The 22,900-nt window shown below is 36.9% G+C and overlaps 1 protein-coding gene across 1 annotated transcript; it reads left to right on the top strand.

Annotated features, from left to right (window-relative positions):
* Positions 1-1,260: 1,260 nt before the first annotated feature.
* C1H4orf17 (chromosome 1 C4orf17 homolog) lies at positions 1,261-22,532 on the top strand. Its single transcript, XM_016223596.2, has 8 exons — positions 1,261-1,387; positions 4,959-5,177; positions 10,621-10,685; positions 12,865-13,005; positions 18,243-18,324; positions 19,381-19,573; positions 20,798-20,841; positions 22,333-22,532. Exons 1-8 carry the CDS (start codon positions 1,261-1,263, stop codon positions 22,530-22,532), a joined length of 1,071 nt encoding a protein of 356 aa, XP_016079082.2.
* The last annotated feature ends 368 nt before the right edge of the window (positions 22,533-22,900 follow it).

Here is a 22,900-nt window from a genome sequence, read left to right as displayed (position 1 = left end):
GAACAGTAAGAAAATATATTTTATCATTAGATAATATTTTATGAATTTAAAATAGTAAAATAGATTTTATTCAGCTTAGAATAATTTTAGAATTTATGAAAATCAGATGTTTTGTGACAGCAGGGCTGGTAATTACTATACTGTACACTCTGAATATATAATTTGAAAAACTTGAATATAGATTGCTCTAGTCTAAAATATAGTCAATGAACTAAATATATCCGCCCCAACAAATTCTTGAAATCAATTTCTAGAATATGGAAATATTTTGACACTAGGAATTATTCTGACTAGAAAAACTCCCTGATGTGGTTAGAAATAAAATGTATATTTCCTAATACTGTTGTGATAAATAAGATTTCCATATAAGATAGAAAATATACAATAAATGCCAGGAAAAACATCCTTCTTAAATTTTAAGACCAGTATACCATCTTCAAGAAAGTTTATATGCTTTTCTATGTTCCTAATCCAGAAATTTTCTTTCCCAAATAATTGTGAATTCCCCAAGAGCCATAACATTATCTTTTATCCTTTAGGACTATGACATCGTAGGTGTCTAATAAGTGACTGCAGAGTGATTGAGGGAATATCATTAAATCTTACTAAATATTGCAAATAATAACATGCCAAAGGTTCTCCAGCTTATCATCTGTAAATGTAATATCACTCTTTTGCTATTGGATGTTTTTTCATGTTCAGATTTTACCAACTTCTCAGAAGATGACACAAATTTAAGACGCTGATTTTATCAAAGTACAATAGGAAAGGTCCTTATTTAAAGTTAATTTAATGTAAAGCACATTTGTGGGTATTGTATTTTAAAGGTACCATTTTAATTTACTATATCAAAATTGATAATAACCATGTAATCTATTTTTATGTTGGAAAGCCAACAAAGTGACCTTAAATGCAATTAAATATAGAATATACTTTAAGTTTCTCACAAATGTTTTGATTTTCCCAAGGAAAAATATTTCTTCTCTGCTCAAGCCTAGATTGATTTCAATGTTTACAAAAAATTTGATCTGAAAATAAAATACCCTCACACTGCTTTGATACGAGGAATAATTCAGCACAAACGAAGAAGTTGGAGAAATGTTCACTGTGCAAGGAAATGTCGAGAACCCCTTGTCAAACGATTGTCATTCTGTGATTTCAGGGTATGATCATCTCTGGAAGTGGGAGCCAGGCTAAGGAGGTAGACCCCAAGGCGTTGTGTGGCAACAGTGGAGAGGGGCAAACCAACATTCTGTGAACATGAGCCTCAAATCCCCAACCTCTGCTCCTCAGCTTGAGAGCAAAGGCAGCCATAGTATGGCAAGAAATGGAAGCTGTTTTCTAGTCAGGCACACCCCTCACCCCAGAAGGGTCTGCCACATCAAAGGTAAGGCGACTCAAGGTCCTAGAAAGTGTCTCCTCTACACGGGCTACTCCACTATTCTGGTGGATGAACACAGGGGTGCTATTCAAAGGATTTGATCGCTGCTGAGGCACAGGCATTGACTGTTGAGACCCAATGCCAGCACTGGAGTTAGAGCAGAGGCCAGCAGGCACCCCCTGTGCCAGGCATTCACGTTTGGATTACTCCATTGTTAGGAAAGGGGCCACTCAGGGAGCTCAGGGTAGCAATGGCCAAATGGTATGAAAATGTTTCAATATTTTAACAACTTGCACAGCTATGCTAGCATCTACATGCTAAATACCAGCCCCGGAGAAGCATGTATTTTACCCACCCCCACCCCTTCTCGCTCTCTCCTTTCTTCCCCCCTCCCCATCTTCCTCCTTCCAACTTCCTTCCTAAGTTCCTCCATCTCTTCTCCCATCTTTCCCCCTATTCTTTCTTTCTTTCTTTCTTTCTTTCTTTCTTTCTTTCTTTCTTTCTTTCTTTCTTTCTTTCTTTCTTTCTTTCTTTCTTTCTTTCTTTCTTTCTTTCTCTCTCTCTCTCTCTCTCTCTCTCTCTCTCTCTCTCTCTCTCTCGCTTTCTCTCTTTCTTTCTTCTTTCTTTCTCTTTCTTTCTCTTTCTTTCTCTTTCTTTCTTTCTCTTTCTTTCTTTCTTTCTTTCTTTCTTTCTTTCTTTCTTTCTTTCTTTCTTTCTTTCTTTCTTTCTTTCTTTCTTTCTTTCTTTCTTTCTTCTTTCTCTTTCTTCTCTCTCTCTCTCTTACATTTTTTAAAATTTAGTTTCTGTCACTCATCTATCCACCTGCCAGGTGTGTCAGCTACTGATGGCTTACACTGAGTCCCTCTCTGGCAATTGCTCTCAGCTGAAGGGAGGTCTCATGCACAATGGGAGTTTGAACAATGAGTGGTTGATGGGGGTTGGAAAGGCCTGACCCCCTTGCCTTGAGTTGAGACACGACTCCAGAGCCATCCATTGCTCCTTGTGGAACTGACTGAGGCCTCTATGGTATCTGTACTGTGGTTCATCTTTTGCCCAACTCTGCTTCTCTGGCTTTCTTATATGTTGTTCCCAAGAACACTCGCCAATAAATTTCCTTCACACAAATTTCCATCCCAGCTTCTATTTCCAGAGAATGTGATACAAGACAGTTTCCCTAAAAGAAAATACAGAATAATATGAGAACATACCAACAGGAAACCTAATTTAGATTTAGAATGTAGAGCCTGGAATGTCTCTCTTTTTTTAACTATTGATTTTTTTTTTTTTTGAGAGAGGAAAAAACATTGATTTGTTGTTCTACTTATTTATGCATTCATTGGTTGACTCTTATATTTTCCCTGTCCAGAGATTAAACCTGAACCTTGGCATATTGGGATGATGCTCTAAACAATGTCTCTTTTAAGTGACACTTAAACCAATACTTAAAAAACAAGAAACAGCAAGTAATGGGGGAGAGTTATTTTATGACTAGAGGTAATAGCACGTGTGAAAATTCAGAGGTGGGAAAGGTCTTGTTACATGTTCAAGGGATTTAGACAAATCCGGTGTGACATATGTACAATGAGGGGTGGGAGGTTACTGATATGAGATGAATATAAAGGCATCACTAGAGGGGGAGCTGGTCTTTCTTGGGCCTAAGACCTAATTCTCCTGTATATTCAAGGAAGTAAATGAAGCTCCCACTGAGACTGTTTTAACATCCTTCACTGCTGGATCGAATTTCACATTTCCATGACTAGCTTTAAATCATTTAATATTGTCCCATTGGACTCTGAAGCCACTTTAATGGCATTCCCTTTGACCCTTCACACATTTTTATATAATTCTTTCTTAACTCTTGGATAGATGCAATCTGAATTTTACACACACACATACATCCCCCAAAATGTATACACACTTTAACAGCTGATAGCTCAATTTTGAAAATGAGATGTATTTTAATAAACACTACCTTTATCATTATTTAAAGTGTATGTATCCATTTTTTGGGGACACCCTGTATATATGTCTGTCTGTATGTGTGTGTGTGTGTGTGTGTGTGTGTGTATATATATATATATATATATATATATATATAACCCATAACACACACACATATATATGTATATGTGTATGGAAAAATGTATGCATGAACAAGAAAAACAAAACTGAAAAAATGTAAAGATGGAAAGAAAAAAAGGCCCTCCAACACACACACACACACCCCACACACATCTTTTATAATTAAGAGAGGTAATAGAGAAAATAGGATTTTTTTTCCATTAATTGTCTCTGTGTTAAGTGATATATTTCATTTGATAAGCAATTTTTCACTATGCACCTGGGCCAATCACTAACCCAGGTGTTTAAGATAAAATGATAAGTGATGCTGTCTTCAAAAATTTTATTCTCATTTCTATTTGGAACCAGTTACTATCAGTGAAGTTCAAAGTATCAGATTAAATAAAAGCTTTGTATTTGGCTATGTTATCCATTCACTTAATAAATAATCTTAGAGCACCTACTTTGTGCCAGGTAGTATTCCAGACACTGGGAGAAGGGCAGAAAATGAAATAGACAAAGTCCATGCTTCATGAAGTTGATATTCTGGGGTAGCTCAGTCTAGCAGAATGCAAAAAGATATGACAAGTGACAAATGCTATGGGAATAATAAAAGAGCACAAGGAGATAGAGAGTGATGGGCTGTATTTCAGAAAGGGTTGTCAGCAAAGACATTTTTTAGGTCATTTGAGCAGATAAATAAGAAGAGCATGGACCAAATGTACCAGAGGGAGATTCGGAAGAATGACAAATATGAAAAACACTATTGAGATGATTCCTGTGAAACAAAGCAGCCATCTATTACTACCTCTCATAATTCACTGATTAACGTACAGCAATGCCCCACATGTCCCCATTTCCTAAGCTGTCCAATTCGACATGGCATAGCATTGTACTGAAAAAAATGACCTGTCTTAAACCAATATTTGAGCCAAAAGCAAATAGCTGAGAGGGAATGAACCCAGAACTGTGACATGAGGAAGGAGGTTCTTTTGCATCACATTCCCCATCGTTCCTTCCCTCACAATCCACCTTATCCTGCCTCTATTTCTAGCTCCAACAGCTTTTCACCTTCTGCCAGTACAAAAGAAGAGTCAGTGAATGTCTTTTAGGATGCCTTTCTACATTGAGACATCCTAGATGCTGTCAAACAACCTCAATCTTGTATTCATGAAGAGGGCTAACATAATCCCTCTTAGTCATTATAGAAACTTGGGAAATGAGAGGTCTGTCTGGAACAGAGGCAGATCTACCCCACTTGGCTCTCAGACCAAGATCAAAGATGTGGATCTGGCTCTCAGGCTAACAAGATGGCAGAACATTTTAAGGAAGCATGTATTGCAAATATAATTTGCAACAGTGATTTTCAAGGACTAGCACGGGTTCATACAGTTTGAAGTCAGACATCTTACCTGCACTTAAGAACATCTGGTTGGATGGAACATTGCTGATCACGCAAAGAAAACCTGCCCCAAACCTAATCTGGAGCTTCGATCTTTTTATCCTGACTACCTAGGTTTGAATAACATCCCGATCTGTACTGTGAATGATGATGATAACTCACTGGGAACGTTGTGGGATGTTGGCCAGTTCAACCACTCAGAGAGGGACGAAATACCATTTGCCAAATGCAGTCACCCACCCAGCACCGCAGCCCTGGAGAGCCCAGTCAGAGGAGTCTCACCGGCTCCAAACAGTGGCAAAGGGCATCCCCCACCCCCGCGGCCTCATTCTGGTGAGTCCCACTCAGCTGATGAAACCTTTCCTGAGGCCTCCTGCAAACTATTGGGAATGGCGGGGGGTGGGGAAGTGGAAAGCTATATGATTGCTAATCCAGCTGCAGTGATTTTTAAATAGCCATGAAATTTTCTCACTGAGAAATAGGTTATTCATTATAAAAGTGTTTCACTCATCTAATTTTAATTCAGTAGTTCAAAAATGTTAACAAATATTATAATTATTATTAATTGTGTCCAAGACATATTTGGTGTGGTTCTAATCTCTAGTTCCTACAAAAGTAGCCTAAGAGATACCAAAAATGAATTGTTAGCCAGCATTGATCGGGAAACTATTTCAGAAATAGAGTTGGAGAAATGCAATAGGCATGAAATTTCATGTTGACATCTTCCCCTCTGGATGGCAAAGACCTTAAGGTCAGGGCTCTGTGTTTTTGCTATTCTTGATCGCTCCCCTGCTTCCAGCACAGTGCCTGGTCTTCTGTAAACAATTCAATGAATTAATGTTTACTGAATTGAAATGAAGTGATACTAATAAAAAATACAGCATAGTTATAGTTAACAATACTATATTGTATATTTGAAAGTTAAGAGTTTAGATCTTCAAATTTCTCAAGACAAAAAAATTTGTAACTGGCCCACCCAGGTGTGGCTCAGAGGTTGAGCATTGATGTAGGTAGGATCTTGGAGACTGAGGTTCGATTCCCAGTCAGGGCACATGCCTGGGCTGTGGGCTCAATCCCCAGTCGGGGGCGTGCAGGAGAGAGCTGATCAATGATGACTCTCTCATCACTGATGTTTCTCTCTCTCCCTCTCTCCCTTTTCCTTCCTCTCTCTGAAATCAATAAAGGTATATTTTTTTAAAAAGAAATTTGTAACTGTGAGGTGATGGATGTTAACTAAATCTATCATGATAATAATTTTGTAATATATGAGATCATTATGTTATACATTTTAAACTAATATGAGAAAAGCAGTGTGGCAAAATCTAGAGATCAAGGTAAAATGGAAGGGATTCTGGATGGTAGAAATTATATTCTGTTCTCTTTATCCTGCCCTGTACAATTACATGCTGTTACAAAGAGTTTCAGGGCACATGAAAATTATTTTGGTATAATATGGTAAAATATATCTTTCCAAAGATAATGAGGGATCACTAATAGAGCATTTACTATGTGATTCCATTCTAAGGTCTTCATGCTTGTTAACTCATTTCATCTTTCATTTAGGAGTTCCTCTTCCCACCTTTCCACTGGCAATGAAGAATCAAAGCCCACTTATTCTACCTTCTTTCTGGTGTCCCTTCTTATACTGCAAAACATAGGAACTTAAAAATTACATTAGCAGGAGTCCTTTGAAGGGAATTGGGTGTTGCCATCTGGTAAAATTTATATCGCATATGTGGGGTCGAGGGCATCTTTTTGGTTGATGCTTACTATCAAGTGTGACTGGACACATGGGTCTTCTTAGTTTTTTGGCTACAACATCTCAGTGTTCAGATTCTGGATTTATGGGTGTCAAAAGGCAAAGTCGGCAGACATGATGGCTCTTGTATTGCAGGGGCAATCCAGTGCCTAATCTTTAGCCTCATGGATGTTGTGACAGCACCTAAAGTGGCCATGACTTCCTGACTCCTTTCCGTCTGCTTGTGATAAAGGCTGTGCCCTCCTCTGTGGGCCAGGTACACGGTGTGGTTCTTGAAATGAAGAGTCAAGGCCAGAGTTCACTGTTCTAGCCCTTCCAATAATATTAGAAATATTTCTGCTTAGAATAACGACAGTGGCTTCTGTTTCCCACAAGCGTTCTCTTAATAGACTCATATCCATAACTTTGTTCTCCCTAAATAATGAATTCAGTTACTATTGGGTATATACGTGAAATTTTTTCACCTTCAAAAGAACTGTTGTGTTTACTGTGGCTTCAGTAAAAAAGGCAGCATCATTTAAACATTATATCTTTAATACAAAGAAAAATTAAGCAAATGTTTAAGTGGTTTTAGGGTAATTTAGGGGGATTTAGAAACATGATTTTATGAAATGGGATGAAACAATAAATAAAATAAAGAGTGTAATTATAACTCAGCATACATCTTTGCTTTCTGTCCACAGAGCAAACAGCACACATAGTCTCTGTAATTAGAGAAAGTGACAGTTATGAGTAGGAACCAGAGAAAAACATGCTTACACCAGAATATGTACTTTTTAAAACAGTTTACCACATCCAGAAAGCTCTTGCAGTGTTTTTAAAAATCATCTTTCTGGCCATATAATTTGTTTTGTAATATAAATATGCTTTTATTATGTTATTGTAGTACAATTCTTCCAGCAAGTTTCCTAATATTTATGAACAGACCACAGGCTTGGTTTTTTAAAAAAATTAATCTTTATTGTTGAAAGTATTACAGATGTCTCCTTTTTTCCCTCATTGATCCCCTCCACCCCGCATCCACCCCACTCCCAGGCCTTTCCCATTACAATGTTTGTGTCCATGGGTTATGCTTATAGACATATAAGTTCTTTGATTACTCTCTCCCTACCCACTCCCCCACCCCCGCCTTTCTTCTGAGATCCCTCAGTCTGTTCCATGCTTCTATGTCTCTGGATCTATTTTGTTCATCAGTTTATTTTGTTTATTATATTCCACATATAAGTGAGATCATGTGGTATCTGTGTTTCTCTGACTGGCTTATTTTGCTAAGCATAATACTCTCCAGTTCCCTCCATGCTGTCCCAAAAGATAAGTGATCCTTCTCTTTTATAGCTGCATAGTATTCCATGGTGTAAATGTACCACCAGAGCTTTTTTATCCACCATCTACTGATGTGAACTTGAGAAGAATGTATATTCTGCAGCTTTGGAGTGTAATGTTCTGTAAATGTCAATTAAATCAATATGACCTAGTGTGTCATTTAGGGTCACTGTTTCCTTGTTGATTTTTTGTCTGGATGACTTATCCAGTGAAATCAGTGTGGTGTTAAAAGCCCCCTAGTATGACTGTCTTGCTGTCGATCTCTCCCTTAAAGTCTTCTAGAAGTTTTTTTTATAAATTTAGGTGCTCCTATATTGGGTGCATATATGTTTATCAGGTTATATCCTCTTGTTGGATATGTAGTGACCTTTCTTGTCTCTTGTTACGGTCTTCGTTTTGACGTCTATTTTGTTTGATACGAGTATTGCTACCACAGCTTTTTTTTTTCATTTCCATTTGCATGGAAAATTTTTTTCCATCCCTTCACTCTCATCCTGTGTGAGTCTTTTGTTTTGAGGTGGGTTTCTTGTAGACAGCATATATTGGGGTCATGTTTTCTTATCCATTCAGCCACCCTATGTCTTTTTATTGGAGCATTTAATCCATTTACATTTAAGGTTATTATTGAGAGGTACTTATCTATTGCCATTTTAATTCTTTATGCCTATGTTTCTTTTTCTCTCTATTTCTACTTCTAATTACAGCAGTCCCTTTAACGTTTCCTGCAATGCTAGTTTGGCGGTGATAAACTCCTTTAGCCTTTTTTTTTTGGTCTGGGAAGCTCTTTATTTCACCATCTATCTTGAATGATAGTCTTGATGGATAGAGTAATCTTGGTTTCAGATCCTTGTTTTGCATTACCTTGAATACTTCATATCATTTCCTTCTGGCCTGTACAGTTTCTGATGAGAAGTCAGCTGACAACCTTATGGGAGCTTCTTTGTAGGTAATAGATTGCTTTTCTCTAGCTGCCTTTAAGATTCTCTCTTTGTCTTGAATTCTTGGCATTTTAATTATGATGTGTCTGGGCATGGGACTCTTTGGATTCTTCTTGTTTGGGACTCTCTGTGCCTCCTGAACTTGTGTGACTTCTTCCTTCACCAGGTTAGGGAAGTTTTCTGCCATTATTTCTTCAAACAGGTTCTTTAACCCTTGCTTACTTTTGACCTCTCCTAGTATTCCTAAAATGTGAATATTGTTACATTTTATGTTGTCCCACAGCTCCCTTAAAGTGTCCTCCTGTTTTTAAATTGTTTTTTCTCTTTGGATCCTTGATTGAGTAATTTTTTTTCTATTCTGTCTTCTAATTGGCTGATCTGATCCTCAGCTTCCTCTAATCTGCTGTTTATTTCTTCCAATGTTTTCTTTATTTCTGCTATGTCATTCTTAGTTCCTTCATAGTTTCCATATATTTTTTCATGCTGTTGAGCATCCTTACAATCAGTATTCTGAACTCTATATCTGATAGATTGCTTATCTCCATTTCATTTAGCTCTTTTTCTGGAAACTTCTCTTGTTCTCTCATTTGGGGCTTATTTTTTTTGCCTCCCCATTTTGGCTGCCTGTTTGGGTTTGTTTTTATGTATTGGGTAGATCTTCTGGACTCTCATTCTTTTTGGAGGGTCTCTGGTGCAGGACAATGCCAGACACAGTTTGTGATTGGCCTTGAGTACCCTGTTTGGAGCTATCACCAACCCTCAGCTTGAGGTCTCCTCTGCTGGGGTTGGGTGCATTTGGAAAGGACCAAGATGCCCACCAAAGTCTGCTTTACCAAAGCCTAGGTCCAGAAGCAGATCAGGCAAAGACTGAAAGCACTCTGAGGTCTGCCTCTGCCTACAAGCTGATTAATCTGACCTCTTAATGAGCCTCAGGCTGTAGAAACTCCACTGGGTAGGGCGAGAGGTTTTCCAGCAGGGTGGGGCAATTGCTTCCCTCCCCCAGGCATAAGTAGCAAATTGTCTGCCCGAGAAAAATGTCCTCTGCAGTACAGGAGAATGACTTGGTACAGAAATCCAGAGGGGTGCCCTCCTGAGCTCTATCTCCAGAGCCCACAACCCTAGGTTCTCCTCATACAACTCAATCCACTCTGCCCTCCCTCTACTAGATCCCAGTGTGAGTGGCTGCACACAAAACTTTGTGCATTGGCTCTTTAAGAGGGTGCCTGCATTCCCAACCTTCTCTCCCTGGCAGACAGAAACCCAGCTGCTTTTCATAGCCAGATGTTATGTGGGCACCTTTCTCAGTTCTGGTGCTCTGGGCTGGGGAACCCAGCCTGGGGTTTAGTCCCTAGAGTCCTCAGTGGGAACCCTCTACAGCTGAGATATTCCTCTGACCTTCAGCTGCTGTCCGTAGGAGCCCAGCCAGCCCTCTCGCACCTCAGCACTTCCTACCAGTCTATGCAGTCTCCACTTTTCCTCCTTATGAGGGTGCTCTCCTGCTAGTCTTCAGTTGCAGTTGATTATTCAGGATGGTTTTTCTATATTTTAGTTGTAATTCCAGTTTGGTCCCGGGAGATTGTCAGTGTAGCTTCCACTCAGTCCACTGCCATCTTTAATCTCATCTCTCACACCCCCAGGGTTGATCTTAACTGATATTCAAATGTACTCCCATCCGTTTCAGAAACCAGTATACATGGCATGTGATAGAAATTTTTTTTGTTTGATCTAAGTATATTTTTCCTCAATATCATTTCAGAGCCCTGTAGAAAAGTCAAGGAGTGCTTCAAAACTTCCAATGACAATCCCTTTGTAATTAAAAAGGTAAAGAAACAACTATTACAGCTACCTATTTAGTTTGACTTTTATCATTTCCCCTTCTCTTTCTTCTTCACATACTTTTCTGAAAAGATGCCATGTTTCACAATATTTTTTACAGTTTCATTTAAGTGCAATTAACATGATATAAAATGCACATACCAGGTGGGGCAAAAGTAGGTTTACAGTTATTCATATGGAAAATAATATAATAAATAATAAATAATAATCCAAGAATAAACTGTGTTTTGTGTACTCATAACTGCAAACCTACTTTTTCCTCATCTTGCACTTAAAGTGCAGAATTTGACGAGTTTTGACAAATATATCTCCATACCACGGAAGCCTCCACAGAAATCAAGAAAATAAATATACGCATTACTTCTAAACGTTTTCTCATGACCCTGGTCCTCTCATAGGCAAACATTTATCTGCTGCCACTAAACATTTAGCATGCAATTTTCAGGAATTTATATAAATGAAACAATATAGCAAGTTCTCTTCTTTTAAATCTGGGATTTGTTAAACTCAGCATAATTATTTTAAGATTCAACCATGTTGTTATGTGCCAGTAAAAAGGGTAGTTCATTCCTTTTTGTTGCTGAGGAGTATTCCCACAATTTGTTTATCCATTCACCTGTTGGTAGACATTTAGCTTGTTTCCACTTTTTCACAAAGGTGATATGGACATTTGTGTACAAGCCTTTGTATAGAGATGCATTTTCTTTTCTCTTGGGTAAAAAAAATCTAGTAGTAGAATGATTCAGTCTTATAGTAGGTGAATGTTAAGTTTTTTAAGAAGCTGCCAAACTGTTTTTCAAAGTGGCTTTACCACTTTGTATTGCCTGCCAGCAGTGCATAAGACTTTCTTTTCCTCTACATCCTTAGTATGGTCAGTACTTTTATTTTAGCCAATCTAGTGGGTAGTAGTGGCTATTTCTTTGTGGTTTTAATGTACATTTCCCTAATGACTAATGAAGTTGACATGTTTTCATGCTCTTACTTGCCATACATATATCCTTGTATGAAAAGTATGTGTTCAAATCTTTTGCCCACATTTTAAATTGGGTTGTTTTATTATGAAGTTGTAAACATTTTTATATATTCTAGGTATAAATCTTTTGTCACATATCTGTTTTGCAAATATTTACTTTCAGTCTGAGGCTTCTGTTTTTTTGTAGTTATATCTTTTGAAGAAGCAAAATTTATAATTTTGATAAAGCCAAAATTTAAAATTCTTCTATTATAGTTTCAAACGCACATGCTCTTTCTCTCTGTTATGCCTTATTGCAATGGCTAGGAACTCTAGTACAATGTTAAATGGAACTGATGAGAGCAGACATCTCTGACCTACTAAGTCACTGGGAGAAAGCACTCAGACTTTCGCCACTAAGTATGATGGTAGTTTACTTTATTCATAAATGTCCTTTATATGGCTGAGGAGATTCCTTTTCATTCTTATTGTTCTGAGAGTCTTTTCTTTTCTTTTCTTTTCTTTTCTTTTCTTTTCTTTTCTTTTCTTTTCTTTTCTTTTCTTTTCTTTTCTTTTCTCTTCTCTTCTCTTCTCTTCTCTTCTCTTCTCTTCTCTTCTCTTCTCTTCTCTTCTCTTCTTTTCTTTTCTCCTTTCTTTCTTTCTTTCTTTCTTTCTTTCTTTCTTTCTTTCTTTCTTTCTTTCTTTCTTTCTTTCTTTCTTTCTTTCTTTCTTTCTTTCTTTCTTCTTCTTTTTTTTTAAATAGGTCTTTATTGATTTCAGTGAGAGGAAGGGAGAGGGAGAGAGAGAGAGAGAAACAGACACACCATAAAACCTCTTGGCTATCTTTTCTGATCATAAAAGAGAAACGTTCCCAACTCAACAGAAAATCTTATTATGTGTCATGAGTTGGTTCTTATCTGAAGCGGCAATATAAGTAAAATTTACACATTAAACATCTAAAAATTATTATGCTGATGTTTAACCAAGGGTTTTAAATGGTTTCACAAAAGTAAATGATGTATTACTATTTGTTCTGTCTCCAAAAGCAAATATTTGAAAATTAGATATTTAAGGGAGGATTAAAACTAACCTTTTGCTTTTATGTATGTTTCTCATTTACCTACAGTATTTCTAATTCACTTTACATTGAATTTTTATACAAAATATAAGTGGATTCAAATGTATATTGATTATATTGTATCTCTGATTTAGGAAATTAAGGTAAAAAATCCACCCTCACCTCCAAAGGCATGCTCTACTGCGGGCTCTTGTTCTTCAGGGGTGATGAGTGCCAAGCCTAACGTCAAAAACAACACTGTATGCATACCAAACTACCTGGATCAGGAAATCAAAGTAAGGGGCATGTTTATTTAATCCATAACTTGGGTACAGCATGAACCGAGAAACAAAAATTCATATTACTTAGGATCCTTGAAGTCTTACTTTTCTCTGGAATCTTGTCACTCTTTAAAAAACACAGCATTTGACAGCTATCAGTCTGTGTTCTTTCTCTATGAGTGTGTTTCTATTTTGTTTGTTTGCTTAAGGTGAAGGGATTAAAAAAGCCCCTCATAGACACAGACAACATCATGGAGATTACCAGAGGGAAAGGGGATAGAGGGAGTTAGAAGAAGGTAAGGGGGGGGTAGTGACTGAAGGAGACTTGACTTTGAGTAGTGAACACACAATGCAATATACAGACGATGTATTATAGAATTGTACACCCGAAACCTATATAATTTTATTAACAAATGTCACCCCAACAAATTTAATGAAAATTAAAACAAAACAACAAAAATAACCCACAGTGTTTGGTTTAGATGCAATGAAAAGCTTGGCATTTGCCCAGCAACCTTGGCCCTATTTTTCCCATATCTTTCTTTATTATCTTCCTAATGCTTAAGAGGCACTATCTCCAAATTCTAACCTTTACCAATACATTTCCTTCACATATATATATATTTTGGAGGTTGGTTTACTTTATTATTTTTTCTCTCTAAAATTTATTATTATTTTTTAAATTTATCTTTATTGTTGAAAGTACTACAGCTGTCCTCATTTTTCCCCATTAACCCCTTCTTCCTCATACCCCTCACCTGGGCCTTCACCCCACTATTGTCTGTGTCCATGGGTTATGTATATACGCATATAAATTCTTTGGTTAATCTCCGCCCCCCACCTTCACATATTTTAAAGCAGAGATTCCTCTAATCAACATTCATCTCTCTTTCTCTTATTTGTGGAAAACTGTTTCCTCAAACCTTTTCTTCCTGGGATTATAAACTGAGTTAAATTAATAGTAATATGTCATATCAGACTACTGGATAGTTCTCTCCAGCTACAGTTATTTCTGAGAATGACATATAACCAGGAATAAATCAATCAGCTGATATTTGTCATCTGCCATTCTTTGTTTACCTTCTTTAGATCCTTTTGGTAACCTCCACCTTGCCTCATTTTAAGACTCCCTACAGTGAATTAAGGGTCAAAATATTGTAATGATGACTGGTAGAATTTTAAAATATCAGTAGTGGCAATTGCAAATAACAGAGCATGTTATAAGGGTTGTTACTGAATAGTCCTCATAAGGAGCTGTGTTAAAAGTAAAGGATGACAGTTTTATTGGGCATAGTACTTAATGTTGATGATCAAATTGGGAGAGAGCATAAAAAGAAAGGAGGACAAGAAGGGAGAATATCTACAGATATGACTTGTGTTTACACATGATTTCCTGATGATTCTGGCTAAAGACTTTCTATTACAGAGTTTTCGAATCACTGTTTGCCTCAACCACTGCATTCTGACACCACTGATCTTTCTATAATTTTCTTATTCCTTCCATGAGGGGTTTTCCCCTGCTAGAAATTATCTTCTCTTTAATCATTTCAGTGGTCACCTTCTTCTCATTAAGGTTTTAGGTTAAACATCACTTACTCAGAAGTACTTTCCCTGACCATCCAATCGAAGGCAGCTACCCAGACACTCTCTATCCCATTAGCCTTTGTTTTTGTGTGTGATTTTTTTCTATAACACATGCCATATCTATTATGTTCATATTTATTTATTTTTCAATATTGTCTCTGCCTCCCTACCCCACTCACACTAAAATTTAAGTCTTATAAGATCTCATACTTATGTGTCTTGGTTATTGCTTTGTCTTCAATGCCTCGATAAGTGATAGGCACCTAGTAATTATTAAATAAGTATTTATTGAATGTTGAATATATAAATTAAAAAGAAAAGTTCTATCAAGGTCAAAGTGGAATTGTAGAAAATCAGCTAACCAAATAGGACCTCAACTATACTAAACCATGAGCTGTGCACAGTTTTAGTGAGGCTATCTTGCTTCCGTGGGCACATCAATAGATCAGCATGATCCTATAAAACTGGCCTTGTGGGAATCTATTAAAGAACCCTTCTCTCAAAAACATCGTACACCTCACAGGTATTGATTTAACTGGACATCAGTTGATACAAAATCCACTAAAATGTAAATTCTTTGAAGGAGCGGATCTCGTCCATCTTGTTCACAACTGATTCCTCAGCACTTACCAGCTTGCAAATTATTAACTGACCCACAGAGCATGGCATTTTAGCAAATAATTGTTGACTATTTGTTAAATAAATTAAAAGAAAAGGAGTAAAGTGAGAAAATAGGTCATTAAAATGTTTTGACTTGTTTCATAAGAACCCTAAAAAGAGAGTTCATCTTGGTGGTATCCCATCCTTCTGTGCCTTCTACAAAAAATCTGAACTACTATTTAGGCTGGTAACTCTGAATGGGTTGTGAAATCAAGAAATGTCTGTGCAGGGGAGCATATGAAAAAGTATGTAGTTTCACAATTATTACTTTAAAGGAAAACAGAATTCTGTATCTATTAGGATCTTGTTTTTAGTGTTCTTCTCAAAGATCTTGAATTTATAGAAATAAATCTCTTTATTAATGACACCAAAAAGTCTGCCAAACACATTCACTTATTCTATACATATTTAATATCAAATGACAAAATATTATATATAGTTGGGAGATACAGTTGGTTCCTTCATTCACATAGCTTATGAGAGGGATTATACAAGTGTTGTAAGATCATATAGGAGGAAATTTTGGAGCTAAGAGAGCCTTCAAGGAGAAAAAAACTCTAAAGAATGTTAGGTATAATTACAAGATAAAGAGAAGTAAGAAAATGGTTACTCCTAGCCAAGAGAACTTTTATGTAAAGGTTAAGAGGTGAGAGCATTGTTTATTCAAGGAACTAAAAGCATCAATATGGCTATTGCAGAAAGTGAAGGGAAAACATTGCAAATGCTGGGGTTGGAGACTGAGCAGATACCAGGTAATAAAGTATTTTATAAGCCATCCTAAGGGCTGTGGGAAGTCGGTGAAGAATTTTAAGTAGTGAATGATACTGAATTACTTTGTAAGTACAAGAATTATATGATTAGAGTTGTACTTTAGAAAAATTACTCTAGATACAATATGTAGAATTAATTTGGGAGGAGGAAGCAAAATTGCAGGCAAGGTACCCTGCTTCCAAAATGGTAGATTAGGTTCAAGACTTATCCTCCTACTGTAAACAACCATATAACTGTGAAATATATACATAGAAACTGTTTTCAGGCACTGGAAAGCAGACAGTACAAATATACGACCACTGAGAAAAAAAGATAACAATTGGGATGATTTACATGTTTCTGTCTGGGGCACATTCCTAATCATGGTACAGAAAAGTAGAGCCCAAACAGAAAGTAACAACCTCACCAGGTAGAGAAAACGGAGTTCAGATTTTGGGAATGCTGAAGTGGCCAGAATTTGTAAATTTAGATTCTGAAGAAGAGGGATCTATGGAGAGAATGAGCTCCAAAAATCTGCACAGGGTTTCATGAATCTTTAGTCTAGTATAAGCTGCACATGGAGAGGATGAGATTCTGAGACCTGGCAGAAGGAAGCTAATGGAAGATAGCACATTGCTTAGAGATGCTGGACTTCTGATCTGCCAGATTGAAGAGACCTTGTTGAACACACCAAGAATTCAGTTGAGACCCCAGAAAAGTCAAACTTTAAAAAAAAAGTGTAGGGTACTCTATAGGGGCTACTAGAGACCTATACTCCCAAATCCTAAAATCGAGTTTCAACAGATCAAACTCACCTGCCAATATATTGACTTCCTTCTGGAACAAAACTTAATGAAAAGAAGGGAGGGCATATTCTACTTCCTCTCACTAAAAGGATAATTATTCTCTCAAAGCTGACCAATGAGTTATTTATGAGTTAAAGAAGCTGGAAGTAATGTGCAATCATCATATTGATGAAAATACCATTAGAGGCAAGAGTGGTCTAGAGAATACCAGAGGGTTCTTTTTCCCGTTTTTGCCATGGCCATTGATTTATTGTGAAATTAGGAGCATATTTAATTTGCTGTCTTCATGGTATGACATTATCAAGGACAAGAATTTATAATATAACAAAGCTCAATATAGGGCAGTGGATTTTTCTGCCCTTTAATTTCAATTCTATATCTCCAGCATCTAGATCAATGACAGACAGAAATATTTTGTGAATTAATAGTATTTTAAGAAAAGGTTTCAGGCAGAGAGACTAGGAAAAAGATGCTGCAGTAGCTCAAAGAATTGATGATGGTTTAGACTGGGTCAAGGCTGTGCCAATAGAGAGAAATGGAGAGGTTTGAGAAATATTTAGAAGGAAGAATTTACTAAAGTTGTTGTTTGGCATTGTCTAGGACGAATCCTAGATTCTGGTTTGGACATACATTCATGTATGCTGGTGCTGTCCACTGAGACAGGGGAAGCAGGAGGAACAGCGAGTTTGGTGCAGTTTTAGTTTTAGATAGTTTGGTTCAAAGTAACTATAGTATATTTAAGTGGATACATCTAGAAGGCTGATGGTTATATAGGACTGAAGTTCAGGAGACAGGAATGAATTTCAGATATATCTAAATTCTAATAGCAGATAGAGTTAGGGTCAAACTGGAAACATCATGTGCTTAATACTTTGCACTTTAATGCTTATTAGAGTCCATTTTTATTATAACTAATTATTTCATATATTAATCTTCTCTATCATCCACACTTCAGGCCTTAGCTCCAGATAAAAATTCTCAAAGAAGGATTTTGATTGACAAATGAGAATTAGATTCCTATCCCATTGGGCTAATCACTACATTCAGAGAACTGAGGAACAATGAGGAATCCAGCTAGATTCACCCACTATAGAGGGGAGCAGTACAGATAGGGGGACAGTTCTGTGACAGGAAGATCTCCATTAGAACCCCATGGGACAGAGGGAAAGGATCAATTCCCTAAGAGAAGAAAAATTAATGGCTCCTCCAGATAATGTTGGTACTGAACAGACAAAACAAGAAAAACTGCATCGCCTAACCTAAACTATTACTACTTGCATTGGAGATGTTTTTTTAAAGATTCTGCTGGCTCCCAAGCTAAAATCCCAATTGATTGAATTGTGCACTGTGTACAGAGTGCATTTGGGAAGATGAGACTGGAGAAAGTAAAGGGAACTTTATAGCCTTATACCACTTACTTGCTCACTATATAACTCCAATATTCTCTGTCAGATTCTGGAAAAACTCTGTAACATTTTACGTACTGATTCTCTGGCCGAAGTTCTACAGTGGCTGCTTCACGCAAGTTCAAAAGGTGAGATGAACACAGAGCCTGTTTCTTCCTTTGGTATGGATGGCAGGAGCTAGGCTTCCAAGTTCCAGATTCTAACAGCTCTGCCAATTCCCCACCAAAACCATCAACTCAGTCATCTCCTAGCCTCCTTTAGGCCCATCTTGGCCTGTTCCATGAAAATACATGCCAGTCTTAATGGGACAACCATAAAAAGCATAGAGCATCTATCCTTAAACCTAGCTGGTCATCAGACTGACAGAGGCCAGCCTTCTGGGGTGGGTGAAACCTGAGAATTTGCATCTCTAACAAGGCCCCAGATGATGCTGATAATGCTGGTCTGAGACAACCCTTTGAGAACCATTGCACTAATCAAAGTTAGGAAATACCGATGTGCCAGGAACAGACTAATGTTTTAAATGGGAGCATTTTGGAAACACATAGTTCCTTACCCCAGGAATTCTGGACTACTTGGCAGACAATTGAGGAAGTATTATTTTGGGGTGAGAAATCTTTATTCTCTAAATTTTTTCCTTTTTAAAAATATAACTTAAAAAAATTACACAAGAAATAAGTGCTTATTGTTGGAGGGTGGGGGGAGGGGGAAGAACCAGAAAAAAATAAAAGAAGACCAATAACAATAAATAAAATGATCACAGACATCATTTCAGTGAATACTTTAGTGTATACTCTTCTAGATATGCTTGTAATTATTATTTAAGTATCAGTTTGTATTTAATAAGATCATATTGTACTTATTTTTTGTGGGTGTACTTTTTTTTCTTTTCTTTTTTCATTTGGCAGTGGCCTGTAAGGCTGAGTTTTGTTTTCAACATTTGAAAACAATTCCACTGCCATTCACGGAAAGTACCTCAGTGAATTAGCTACTCTGGGCACTCTAGAGTATCACAGGTCAACAGAAACTTTTCTGCAGAAACCTTGAGTCATACACAGGTGCCTACCCAGAAAACAGATTAGCAGCATTTTATACTGGAGTGCTGGGTAAAAAAACTAATTCAGTGTTTCCAGACAATGATAATTACAACCTTCATGCCCTTCCCACCCCTTTTGTTAAATCAGAAAAAGAATGGATCTCAGCTTTGATTCATGCTGAGCTGGCTGAGGTCAACATGTTGGCTCGCCCTTGGAGAAGCAGAGCCTCAGCAGAACCAGCAGCAGTGACTGGGAAGCCGACCAAAGTTAAATCGCCCTCATATTCACCCTCAAAATCAAAAGTGCTGACCAGACCTACAGAAGGACATCAACTGACTAGGTAATGAGACACCATGGCCACCTAGAGGGCATATGGTACATAAAGACTTCCAATTCTCTTCTCATTATCTTTCAAAACACTAATCATGCTGAGGTTTTTAAGTCTCCTCTTTACTCAATAAATGACAACAATGTGTATTTTTTAAAATTTTCATAAATGTAAGAGGATCACTCTAAATCTTATTTTTCAGAGCATTTTTGCAGGGGCTGTGTCCTCCTTACCCAATAACCTTTCTTTCTGAGGAAAGTTCCCTTTCCACTAAGGGCAAGAGTAGCCATCCAGAAATCTAAGAAAATATAGTGGTTTTAATTTTTTTTTACTTTACTTAAAAATAAAAGCTATAAAGGAAATCTAAATTGTATTGTTATTGTATATTTTGTTAAATGCATATCATAGAGGTATCACTTTTTTTTTTTTTTGGTATAGAACAATGCAAGTTTAAAATAAATTGCTCCACTTGATTATCTTTGACATACTCCTGGGGGTTGTCAGAGGGAAAAAACTATTAAGGGAATTGGGAAATATTTCAGTAGAAATTCTTCCTAAACCTTGTAATTTCAATGACAGAAGAAAATGCATATTTATGTATAAACAACACGGTGAAAGAATGTGGTAAGATGATGTTTAAGCTGGGAGTTAAAAATCTTGTTGCTTTAAAATTAAAAGTTGAGTAAAGTTTAAATTAAGAGAAAATAAATATTCAAAACACATAATAGATAACTTTAAAAAGCATTAAGACAGTGGGTAATTTTGTAGTAGTGCAATTTGTCTCCACCTTAGAGTTTCCATAAAATTAGAAGTTGGCGTGCCCTAGCCAGTGTTCCTCAGTGGTTAGAGCATTGTCCTGTGCACCCAAGGGCCGAGGGTTTGATTCCTGGTGGAGTTTCTCTCTCTCCCTCTCTCTCCTTATCTCCCTTTCACTCTCTGTCTCATCAATGAAAAAAAACATATCCTTAGGTGAGGATTAAAAAAAAAATTAGGATCTGGGAGGTAGTCAGGGTTGGTCTCTCTGCCCAAATATAATGTACTGTTTAGATATTTACTCAAAGTCAGAAAAATTTTTCATTGGAAAATACATTTAATATACTCTATTTTGAAACACCAAGAATTTGAATAGGATATTTAAGACACACATATACTTAGTTTATATGATGATAATGCAGTCTATAGAAAATACTTGTTGGTATCTGTGAATTTAATTTTCTCTTTCTCCAATTGATTTAGAGTATCAAGTCAAGGATCTGAAGACAATAAAGCGGTACCGAAAGGTTAAGTACAGTTTGTGATAATTACTGAGTTGTTATAAGGAAACCAGTAAGTAACTAACTAGTTAGGGACACAGATATTAAGGATATCTGGTTTTAAATGCAGTAAAATGCAATAGTGATTTCCAGCTATTCTAAGGGGCAGCACCTGATGAATTTCTCATAGAGATACATTTGACAGAAATTTAACTTTGTATTGAAAAGTAAAGTGCCCCAGGGACAGACACTCTTTAGAAGCAAGACAGGAGGACACAGGGGGAACTATAGGTTTGGTCATGCCAGTTCAGTGACAGGGGAAACCCTGCATTGACTTAACAAAAAGACAATGATCTCAGAATTTTGGTTCTTCACAGTTTGTCATTGAGCCAGATAATTTTTACTAGAAACAAAGTCACCAGAGAAAATAATAAAATGTCAGCCAGCCAGCAGATGTCCCATGAGACATCTGAAATACGAAAGGGAGGAGCAGTTTTGTGTCCCTACCAGAAGCCCAGCCTCAGCCTATGATTTGGACCAAGAAGGATCAAGGATTGTGGAAAGTCTTACATTGGTGCAGAATAGCCCAACTGAAACATCCCTGTTGGACTGGGGGCCCCTAGCCTTAAACAAGCACAGCAACAATGACTATAGAGCAATGACTATAGAGCAACGACTATGAAGTATGTCTAGTAGCCTCAAACAAAAGCCTACCTTATTATTTTTACAAGTTCCCCTTATACCAGGAATGATACGGTAATCAATTAGAGTTCCTGGAGGTTACTCTAAACCCCAGCAGGGTCTGTTGGACTTAACCAACCCAAAAGGGGCTCTATCTGCTAATAGACAATAATAAGTGTAATTTAGAAATTAGAAAATATCCCCTTATTCTGACACTCCAAGGATTGTCTATTGCATCTGTCTTCTTCTACAAAACTCTTCACCTCAGGATTACAAAATCCTGACAGTGATGTTTCTATTACTCAATTTTATGTCTTACCTGTTGGCCCCAAATGTATTTTACCCCATCTAGATATTTGGAAAATTTTTGTATAAGAATCCCCAAATCATACCCCTTTGTCTCCAGTGTTGATATTTAGCATCTCCTCAAATCCGTATTCCTCCTTGGATGTGACCATGTAGGCCTTATGAAGGTCTCCTGAGTACAAATGACTTGTTTTAACCAGCTTGTCTATTTATTTTTTTGTCTATCAGGATCAGAGATCCTTCTCCTTTCTCTCACTGGCCTCACTGTGCCCTTCACCAGCCCTAATTCATTCTTACCAAAAACATTTGATTCCAAGAGTAAAGAACATCTATATGTTATAGAACAAATAACTCGTTAAGATGAGCAGATGACATGAAAGATGAGATTAGATTATTTTATGAATTTGGGGTGTATTTGGTTCACCTAAACTTCATGTTGTTTTTTTGTATGTAATTTGCTTCTAAAACATGACAGAAGTTATGTTCGATGCCTCAAATATGGCCTTATTTAGATTTTTTTTTCTATTTCAGAGGCTGAGCACAAGCCTCCAATGTTTATAAGAAGAAATAAGATGACAATACCTGTTACAGAATATTTCAGCAAATCAAATTCTCCTCCTAGGCCTAAAACTCAGCAGAGCATATCAACAAAACCAATGTCAGCAAGGAGTATACAAGGATACAATCTCTCTCCCCAAAGAACATTTTCTCCTCTAACATACCAAAAGTAGAAAATCTAGACTGGGCTAATTTTCTCACAGACATGAGGTTCACTTGTTACATCAAATTATTATTTTTTATATATTTTGGTATCAAGGAATCAATAGGCCCTCGATCTGGTGGCACCTGTAAATCTCAAAGCTCCTGCATATAATGCTACCAAACAAATATTATTGGAGACAGTATTCCTATTTGTAGTTAATTTGAATGCCATGTGTAAAAAAATGTTTATTTATATACTATACTTCAAATCTTTCATTATTAGTATTATTACATAAGTATAGGGCCCTGATACTAGAAAAATCATCCATAATCAGATTTAAGCAGTTATAATTCGATACCTGCTCAAAACTCTGACAGAGAAACAAACAGAATTTTA

Source organism: Miniopterus natalensis, chromosome 1 (assembly GCF_054644295.1).
Source record: "Miniopterus natalensis isolate mMinNat1 chromosome 1, mMinNat1.hap1, whole genome shotgun sequence".
Taxonomy (NCBI): Eukaryota; Metazoa; Chordata; class Mammalia; order Chiroptera; family Miniopteridae; genus Miniopterus; species Miniopterus natalensis.
Note: the sequence above shows the minus strand (reverse complement) of the source record. Positions and strands in the feature narration are given on the sequence as shown.